The sequence below is a fragment of the Gracilinanus agilis genome, chromosome 1 (assembly GCF_016433145.1).
Source record: "Gracilinanus agilis isolate LMUSP501 chromosome 1, AgileGrace, whole genome shotgun sequence".
Taxonomy (NCBI): Eukaryota; Metazoa; Chordata; class Mammalia; order Didelphimorphia; family Didelphidae; genus Gracilinanus; species Gracilinanus agilis.
Genome location: NC_058130.1, coordinates 785,321,244 through 785,331,614, shown reverse-complemented (window position 1 = coordinate 785,331,614; position 10,371 = coordinate 785,321,244). Strand labels below are relative to the sequence as shown.

At 36.5% G+C, this 10,371-nt stretch overlaps 2 protein-coding genes across 2 annotated transcripts in view; both read left to right on the top strand.

Moving 5' to 3' along the window:
* The window catches only part of LOC123245883 (immunoglobulin lambda-1 light chain-like), a 1,010,762-nt gene that overhangs the window by 247,271 nt on the left and 753,120 nt on the right, over nucleotides 1-10,371 (top strand). The window lies entirely within an intron of this gene.
* Nucleotides 1-10,371, top strand: part of LOC123245772 (vomeronasal type-2 receptor 26-like) — a 51,593-nt gene that overhangs the window by 30,741 nt on the left and 10,481 nt on the right. The window contains exon 4 of the mRNA XM_044674779.1: nucleotides 1,623-1,850. Within this exon, the coding sequence (XP_044530714.1) occupies nucleotides 1,623-1,850 (228 nt within the window). The remainder of the gene's footprint in view (nucleotides 1-1,622; nucleotides 1,851-10,371) is intronic.

The window sequence follows — 10,371 nt, the reverse complement described above, 5'->3', positions numbered from 1 at the left end:
TATATATATATATATATATATATATATGGAGAGAGAGAGAGAGAGGGAGTGAGAGAGAGAGAGAGAGAGAGAGAGAGAGAGAGAGAGAGAGAGAGTAAAGATCAAGTACAATTCCTAGGTTGTGAACCTATGGGTTTGAGGGAATGGTATTTCCCCCTACAATAATAAGGAAGTTAGGAGCAGGGAAGGCTTAGCGGGGAAAGATGAGTTCCATTTTGGACATGTGGATGTTAAGATGTCTACTGGACATTCAGTTTAAGATGTCTCAAACAGTTGGAGATGAGAGATTGGAGCACAGCAGTTCTGCAAAAAATATGACTGTGTGAGTCTACAAGGAAGTCAATATATTACAGAAATGTGATGTTGCAGTCAGGAAAGCTAACTTGGACAACATTAATTGGGCACAGTCTTCCAATAAGAAAAAGATATTCCCAAATCATGCTTGATGTCCATATTTGGCAATCTGAGTTTAAAAAGAACATTTATAGCTAGCATTTGGAATTTAAAATGGAGAATATCTATTTGAAGATGGCTATATTAAGGAATTTTTTTCTTCATATCATGTTATGATCAATTGAAAGAGCTTGAAACATTTTGAATGTGGGAGAAAGCAATAAAGGTCTGTTCTGTGGGATTAGTAATTCAAAAAGAATTTATTTATTTATTTATTTATTCATTCATTCATTCATTCATTTATTTATTTATTTATCTGTCCGTCTATCTATTTATTTATTTATTTGTTTGTTTGTTTATTTATTTATTTATTAAACCCTTGTACTTTGGTGTATTGTCTCAGAGGTGGAAGATTGGTAAGGGTGGGCAATGGGGGTCAAGTGACTTGCCCAGGATCACACAGCTGGGAAGTGGCTGAGGCCGGGTTTGAACCTAGGACCTCCTGTCTCTAGGCCTGACTCTCACTCCACTGAGCTACCCAGCTGCCCCCAGTATTTATTTTTAAGTAACATTTTATTTTCTCCCCAATTAACAAAAAAATATTTACAACATTCATTTATTTTTACATTTTTAGTTTAGTGAGGGGGACTTAGTGCATGAAGTGCTTTGAATTCCACATAGAAGATTTTGTATTTAATCCTGGAGGTGATAGAGATCCACTAGAGGTTACTGAGTATGGGAGTGACATTGTGAGACCTGCACTGTAGAAAAATTACGTTAGCAACCAAATGCAGGACGGACTGGAATAAAGAGAATCTCGTGATTAGACCTAACAGTAGATCATTGACATTGTCCAGATGTGTGGTAATAAGGTTGGGGCAATATCACAGGACAGAAGTGGAGCATAACTGATACATGTTAAAAAATGAAATAGACAAATCTTGAAAATAGATTTTAAAGGAGTAAGAGATAAAGAGTGTCAGGGATGAAAATGAAATTACAAACCAGGAAGATGTAAAAAAAGACAGTGGATCCCAGAGATTCATTTCTATATGTCTATAGAAATCTGGCTTAATTATACCTCAAAATGAAACTTCAAAACTGCATAAGACTACAAAACAAGCCCAATATCTCTTATATACTCATAGGTTACTCTTTGAGGGGAGCTCTTCCATCAAGAAAAAAATCTGTAATGATTTTTTTTGTAATGTAATGATCTTCTCTTTCAGCTTCACTCCTTCCTGAAGAACACCCAATTTAATAACAGTGCTGGGGACCTGGTATTTGTGGATGAGAAAAGAAACTCTGAGGCTCATTATGCCATTATGAATTATGTGTTCTTTCCCAATGAGACGGATGCTCTGGTGAAAGTGGGACAGTTTGTCTCCAATGATCCACTTGGACAAGATTTCACAATTTGTGAAGATGCCATAGTATGGGGCTGGTGGGACACAATGGTCAGAGATAGTTTAAGTGTTAATTTCATAATTCTAATCACAAGAACAATTCTTGCCACATTTATTTTAATCTAGATCACAAATATGTATGAATAGGAGTCTTTTGATGACTACTTTAAAGTAAGATTATAGATCTAGATGATGAAATGATCTCTAAAGTTTCTAGTCTACTGGTATCCATTTTAGACATGAGAACACAGATAGATATTTGGGGAGATTGTTGGTGGTTGCATTGGTGTGGTAATTTCGAGTCCACATCCCCAATCATGTCCACCCCGACCCATATGTTCAAGCAGTTGTTTTTCTCATATGTTTCCTCTTCTGCAGTCCTTCCTCTGAATGTGGGTAGCGTTCTTTTCAATAAATACCTCAGAGCTGTCCTGTGTCATTGCATTGCTGCTGGTACTGAAGTCCATTGCATTCGATTTTACCACAGTGTATCCGTCTCTGTGTACAATGTTCTTCTGGCTCTGCTCCTTTCTTTCTGCATCAGTTCCTGCAGGTCTTTCCAGTTCACCTGGAATTCCTCTAGTTTATTATTCCTTTAAGGACAATAGTATTCCATCGCCACCATATACCACAATTTGTTCAGCCATTCCCCAATTGAAGGACATACCCTCCTTTTCCAGTTCTTTGCCACCACAAAAAGGGCAGCTATAAATATTTTCATACAAGTCTGTTTATCTATGATCTCTTTGGGGTACAAACCCAAGAATGGTATGGCTGGATCAAAGGGCAGGCATTATTTTATAGCCCTTTGAGTATAGTTCCAAATTGCCATCCAGAGTAGTTGGATCAGTTCACAACTCCACCAGCAATGCATTAATGTCCCAATTTTGCTACATCCCCTCCAGCATTCATTACTCTCCCCTTCTTTCATTTTAGCCAATCTGCTAGGTGTGAGGTAATCCCTCAGAGTTGTTTTGATTTGCATTTCTCTAATTATTAGAGATTTAGAACACTTTCTCATGTGCTTATTGATACTTTTGATTTCTTTACCTGAAAATTGCCTATTAATGTCTCTTCATATATTTATATAATTAAATCAATTATATGATTGATTTAACTCCTTGTATATTTTAGTAATTAGACACCTGTGAGAGTCTTTTGTTATAAAGATTTTTTCCTAATTTGTTGTTTCCCTTCCGATTTTGACTACATTGTTTTTGTTTGTACATAAGCTTTTTAGTTTAATATAATCATAAACCATTTAATTTGCATTTTGTAATTTTCTCTAACTATTGCTTGGTTTTAAAATTTTTCCTTTCCCAGAGATCTGACAAGTATACTATTCTGTGTTCACTTAACATTTAGAGTTTCCCTCTTTATATTCAAGTCATTCATGGATTATGAATTTATCTTGGTGTAGGGTGTGAGATGTTGATCTAAACTTAATCTCTCCCATATTTTTTTCCAAATTTCCCATAAGTTTTTGTCAAATTGTGAATTCATGTCCCAAAAGTTAGGCTCTTTGGGTTTATCATACACTGTCTTGCTGATGTCATTTACCCCAAGTCTATTCCACTGATCCTCCCTTCTGTCTCTTAGCCAGTACCATATTGTTTTGATGACTACTGCTTTATAGTATAGTTTAATATCTGGTACTGCTAGGCCCCCTTCCTTCACATTTTTTTTCATTATTTCCCTTGATATTCTTGATCTTTTGTTATTCCAAATGAAATTTGTTATAGTTTTTCCTAATTAAGTAAAGAAGGTTTTTGGTAGTTTGATAGGTCTGGCACTAAATAGGTAAATTAATTTGGGTAGAATGGTCATTATTTTTATGTTAGCTCCTCCTACCCATGAGCAATCAATGGCTTTCCAATTGTTGAGATCCAATTTTATTGGTTTGGAAAGTGTTTTATAGTTATTTTGGTATAATTGCTGTGTTTGTTTTGGTAGATAGATTCCTAAGTATTGTCTAGGGTGATTTTAAATGGTGTTTCTCTTTCTACCTCTTGCTGCTGTGATGTGTTGGAAATATATAGAAATGCTGATGATTTATGTGCATTTATTTTGTATCCTGCAACCTTGCTAAAGTTGTTGATTATTTCTACAAGCTTCTTAGTTGATTCTCTAGGATTCTTTAAGTAAACCATCATATCATCTGCAAAGAGTGATAGCTTAGTCTCCTCACTGCCTATTTTAATACCTTCAATTTCTTTTTCTTCTCTAATTGCTACTGCTAGTGTTTCTAGTGCTATGTTGAATAATAGAGGTGATAATGGGCATCCTTGTTTCACTCCTGATCTCATTGGGAATGCTTCTAATTTATCCCCATTGCATATGATGTTTGTTGATGGTTTTAAGTATATACTGTTTATTATTTTTAGGAAAGGTCCTTCTATTCCTATACTTTTCAGTGTTTTCAATAGGAATAGATGCTGTATTTTGTCAAAGGCTTTTTCAGCATCTATTGAGATAATCATGTGATTTTTGTTTGTTAGACTGTTGATATGGTCAATTATGTGGATGGTTTTCCTAATGTTGAACCATCCTTGCATTCCTGGTATAAATCCGACCTGGTCATAATGAAAAATCATTGTGATCAGTTGCTGGAATCTTTTTGCTAGTATTCTATTTAAGATTTTTGCATCTTTGTTCATTAGGGAGATTGGTCTATAGTTTTCTTTCTCTGTTTTTGATCTACCTGGCTTTGGAATCAGTACCATATTTGTGTCATAAAAGGAATTTGGTAGGACTCCTTTGCTTATCATATCAAATAATTTGTATAGTATTAGGATTAGTTGCTCTTTGAATGTCTGATAGAATTCACTTGTGAATCCATCAGGCCCTGGCGATTTTTTCTTATGGAGTTCTTTGATGGGTTCTTCAATTTCTTTTTCTCATATGGGATTACTTAGGTATTCTATTTATTCTGCTGTTTATCTAGGCAATTTATATTTTTGTAAATATTCATCCATATCTCCTAAATTGTTATATTTATTGCCATATAATTGGGCAAAATAGTTTTATAACGATTGCCTCAATTTCCCCTTCACTAGAAGTGAGATCTCCATTTTCATCTTTGATACTGTCAATTTGGTTTTGTTCTTTCCTTTTTCTTATTAGATTGACCAGAACTTTGTCTGTTTTATCTGTTTTTTTTTAAAATACCAGCTTCTAGTCTTATTTGTTAATTCAATTGTTCTTTTACTTTTGATTTTATTAGTTTCTCCCTTGATATTTAGTTTTTCTAATTTAGTTTTCATCTGGGGATTTTTAATTTGCTTGCTTTCTATTTTTTTGAGTTGCATGCCCAATTCATTAATCTCTGCCCTCCCTAATTTGTTAATATATGGACTCAAGGATATAAATTTCCCCCTGACTACTGCCTTGGCTGCATTCCACAGAGTTTGGTAGGATGTCTCATCATTATCATTCTCTTCAATGAAGTTGTTGATTGTTTCTATGATTTCTTCTTTGACTAATTGATTTTTCAGAATCATATTATTTAATTTCCAATTAATTTTTTATTTGACTGTCCAGGTGCCCTTGCTAATTATTATTTTATTGCATAATGATCTGAGAAGGTTACAATTATTATTTCTGCTCTCTTGCATTTTTTTGCAATGTTTCTATGCCCTGTTACATGGTCAGTCTTTGTGAATGTACCATGTGCAGCTGAAAAGATGGTGTATTCTTTTTTGTCCCTATTTATTTTTCTCCACATATCAATTAAATCTCATTTTTCTAGGACTTCATTCGCCTCTCTTACCTCTTTCTTTTTTTATTTTTTGGTTTGATTTATCTAGATCTGAAAGAGGAATATTTAGATCTCCCCCTAGTATGGTTTTACTATCTATTTCCTTCTTGAGCTCTGCCAGTTTCTCCTTTATGAATTTGGATGCTATGCCACTTGGTGTGTACGTATTGAGCAGTGTTATTTCCTCATTGTTTATACTGCCTTTAATCAGGATGTAATGACCTTCTCTGTCTTTTTTAATCATATCTATTTTTACTTTGGGTTTGTCAGAAATCACAATTGCCAGTCCTGTCTTCTTTTTCTCATTTGACGCCCAAAAGATTTTGCTCAAGCCCTTAACCTTAAGCTTGTGTATGTCCACCCACCTCATATGTGTTTCTTATATACAACATATGGTATGATATTGGTTTCTAATCCACTCCTGATATTTGCTTCCGTTTTATGGGCGAGTTCATCCCATTCACATTCAGAGTTATAATCATCAGTTGTGCATTCACTGACATTTTTGTATCCTCCCCTAGTCCTACCTCTTCTTCTTACACTACTTCCTTTTAAACCAGTGGTTTGCTTTAAGCCGGTATCCCTTATCCCTTCTGTTGATTAACTTCCCTTTCTACCCCCTCCCTTATTATTCCCCTCTTTTTATTTTTAAAGGCCTAATGAATTCCCTCCCCCTTCTTCTCCCCTACCTTTTTTGAGCTCCCTACTCCCCTGCTCCCCTTGGTTTATCCCTTCTGACTTTCTCAGTAGGGTTAGATAGAGTTTTATATCCCAATGGATAATATAGCTACTCTTCTCTCTCCGGGTTAATTGCACTGAGAGTAAGGTTTAAATATTACCTCTTAATGCTCTCTTCCTCTCCTTCTTATAATAGTATTTGTCCCTCCCCTTCCCATGCCCTCTTTGTGTATAATAGAATATCCTATTTTTCTTATTCACTCAAGTTTCTCTTGGTGTCCCCTACTATTCACCCCCCTCTTTCCCACCCCCCATATCATCTTGGACCATTTAGTATTCCACTCTCCCTATGAATTATTCTTCTGATTACTATAATAGTGAATACTATAATAGTGAATAGAGTTCACTACAGAGAATTATACATATCATTTCTCCACATAGGACTACAGATAATTAGATCTTATTGACACCCTTAAAGAGGAAAATTTAAAAATTATGTGTTTTCTTTCTTTCCCCTCTGTTTCTTATTTACCTTTTCATGTTTCTCTTGATTTTTGTGGTTGGATATCAAACTTTCCATTTAGCCCTGGTCTTTTCTGTGCAAATATTCAGAATCTTAAATTTTGTTGAATGTCCATACTTTCCCCTGGAATTATATAGCCAGTTTTGATGGGTAGTTGATCTGTGGTTGAAGTCCCAGTTCTCTTGCCTTTCTAAATATCATATTCCAGGCCTTGGAGTCTTTTAGAGTGGAGGCTGCCAGATCCTGTGTGATCCTGATTCGTGCTCCTTGATATTTGAATTGTCTCTTTCTGGCTTCTTGTAAGATTTTTTTCTTTTACTTGGAAGTTATTGAATTTGGCTATTATATTCCTGGGCATTTTCTTTTCTGGGTCCTGTGTATCGGGTGATCTATGGATCCTTTCAATGTCTATATTGCCCTCTTGTTGTAGAGCTTCAGGGCCATTTTGCTGAATAATTTCTTTTAGTATGGAGTCCAAGTTTCTATTAATTTTGGCTTTTTCAGGAAGACCAATGATTCTCAGATTGTCTCTTCTAGACTGGTTTTCTTGGTCTGTCACTTTATCATGGAGATATTTCATGTTTCCTTCTATTTTATCAGTCTTTTGACTTTGTTTTATTTGTTCCTGCTGTCTTGAGAGATCATTAGCTTCTAATTGCTCAATTCTAGCCTTTAGGGACTGGTTTTCGCCTATAATCTTTTGGTTTTCCTTTTCAATCTGGTCATTTCTGGTGTTCAATTTGCTTATCAGTTCATTTGATTTCTGAGCCTCACTTTCCAATTGTAAAATTCTGCCTTTTAAACTGTTATTTTCTTGCCAGATGTCTTCCATCTTTCTCATCATCTCAGAAGTGAACTCTTCAATAGTTTGTGACCAGTTTTCATTATATTCGGAAGATTTGGATATGATTAATTTTTTGTTCTCCTCTGCTATTTGCTCTGTTGTCTGGATTTTCTCTGTGTAAAAGTTGTCAAGTGTTACAGATTTCTTCTTGATGATCTTTCTCTTCTGGGGTTTCAGATTTTGGATTGCCATTGTTAGCCCTGTGTTTTCTCAGCTTTATCCTCACACTCAGAGTCTGTCTGCACTCTCTAGACTCCTGAGGTCTCAGGTCTCATTGTTCTTGGGGTCAAGCCTCCTGGTGGCCCCCTTGTTTGTTCCTCTATCTGCGGATCCTTCAATAGTTTCTGGGCACTGTTTCCACAGTTGTGTACCCCTCTGCATAGGGTCCCCACTAGAGGTCCAAGCCTGTGTTCAAGATCCTTGTCCTCGCCTAAGTCAATGCCTTCACCTGTGCCAGCTCTCAGGGTCTCTATTCAAAATCCATGTGTTCTTTAGCCTCTTGGATTCCTAAGTCTTGCTGCTCTCAGGAACAGGCCCTGGAGCTGCCAATCACTTAATGGGTGCCCCAACCTGCTTTAACTCTTGTGTGCTGGCCTTGGCACTGTATGTGGTGTGGTGGGTGGGGGAGGGGTTTCCTCCATTCGCATTTTAGTGAGAGCTGTTTCACCCCTTTATAGCATGGAAATGCCCCAATTCCACGTACCTTCAATATTATGCCCTATTGTGGGGTACCTTAGTTCATCTGGATTTGTTTTTATGTCCTCTTGAGGAGTCCTATATACTTTGGTTAGGAGAGATTAAGCAGTTTCTTTTTACTCTGCTGCCATCTTAACCCAGAACCTCCATAACTATTCTTGACAAAATTACTTGAGTGGTTTCCTATTTCCTCCTCCAATGGGTACACATTTTAGAGAAGAGGAACTAAAGAACATAGGGATTCAGTGAGTTGATCAGGCTAACATAGTTATTACATTTCTGAGTATAGATTTGAACTAAGGTCTTCCTGATCTCTGGTATGGTGCTCTATCCACTGCATCATTGGGGTACCTCACAGGTCATATTTAGTTCTTAATCAGAGCTCCTAATTTTTTCCAAATGGTTTATTTTAAGCAAAGTTTTTGATTAGTTTTGTTTTTATGGAATTAGTACAACTTGGGCTGTTCACTTAACTTTGCATCAATTCATAAACATCTCCCCTGGTTTCTCTGAGGAAATCCCATCATTATTTCTTACAACACTATAGTATTTCATAATACATACAAACTTTTACATATATATTGTGATAATTAGATTGTGTACACTGCCCATCTTTAGATTTAATCACCAAAGGTGAGAGCACCTTCAAATTTGGGAGGTCCCTAAGCCACATGTGCTAGAGTGGATGACAAATCAGAATTGACCAACCGCCCCCTAGGCAGTCCTAAAAGAAGCGTCTATTGTGATTGGACATGTAAACTAGGGGGAAGGCACAGGAATTGATGCATAAGTGACCCCTTTAAAAGGAGAAGGTCTTCTGCTGGGGATGGCCTTCTGGTGAAGAGGGCTGCTGGTGAAGGACCTCCTCAGGTCTTCTAGTTTTCCTGGTTTGTGGAGGAGTGCTGGCTGGAACACTGAGACCTTGGTGAGACTGCTTTCAATATCTTCTTTAGAAGTCCACGTGTTGAGTTTAAAGACTGAATCTTCCTGAACTTCTCTTAAGGAACTTCCCTTTAATAGACTCTGTGAATGAAGCTTTGCTTCATTCACCTCCAGGCCTCTGGCCCTTTGATTCTCAGCTGAGGGTTAATTAGATCTACCTTGATAAATTAGAGGATTGTAGTAATTTACCTACTGTGTTAGATTCTTATTTCCTTATTTCCTCTCTCTCTCCTTAATTGTAAATAAACTTCCATAAAAGTCATTTTTTACTTGAGATTATTCTTAATTGAGGATTAATACATGTTCAATCCTCTGGTGACCATCTTTTAATATATTCGACCAAAAAACCCCTTCCCCCCCTTACAGTATGAACATATGCACCTATACCCCTTCAAAAAGAGATATTCATTTTTGTTGCATACTAAGTTGCAAGCTATTTTGCCTATATATTATCTGTCTTTTAATCTGTCTTTTCTAATTCCTCATTCTTCCTCTTGTTATATTCTTCACTTTTCCAAGTTGCTCATATAAGAATGAAATTGAAAGTGTCAGCTTCTTCCTAACCTTATTCCTTATTTGTATAGAGATATTCTTATGCACTCTAATTATGAGAGTCAATTTCCTCTCATCTTACATTCCTTTCTCCACCTAGTGTTTTCCTCTTCCCATATCTACAATCTCTTAAATTCATCATTGAGGATAAACAACAGTCCTCAAATCCATTATCCTAGTCAGGTAAGGACTTAATCTGGTAGAAGGAATGGATTAAAATAATTTTTTTCCAGCAGTCATGAAGGCAACGGAAGCAGACACTGTGGGTTAGAATTTGGTTAGACATTTAAGAAGCCAGGGTCTTACACTATATCCTGACCCATCATCAGTCCACTTCCTTCTTTTTAAACTTTTTTTTTTACTTTCTGTCTAAGAATAGATACTAAGTATGAATTCCAAGAAAGTGAATGTCTGGAAAATTGTGATTGACTTGCCCAGGGTCACAAAGCAAGAAAGTGTCTGAGGCCAGATTTGAATCCAAGACCTCCTGTCCCCAGGCCTGTCTCTCTCTCCATTGAACCACCTATCTGACCTTCACCAATAGCCTTGACTGTGTCACTACTGGACTTCTAGGCCTCAG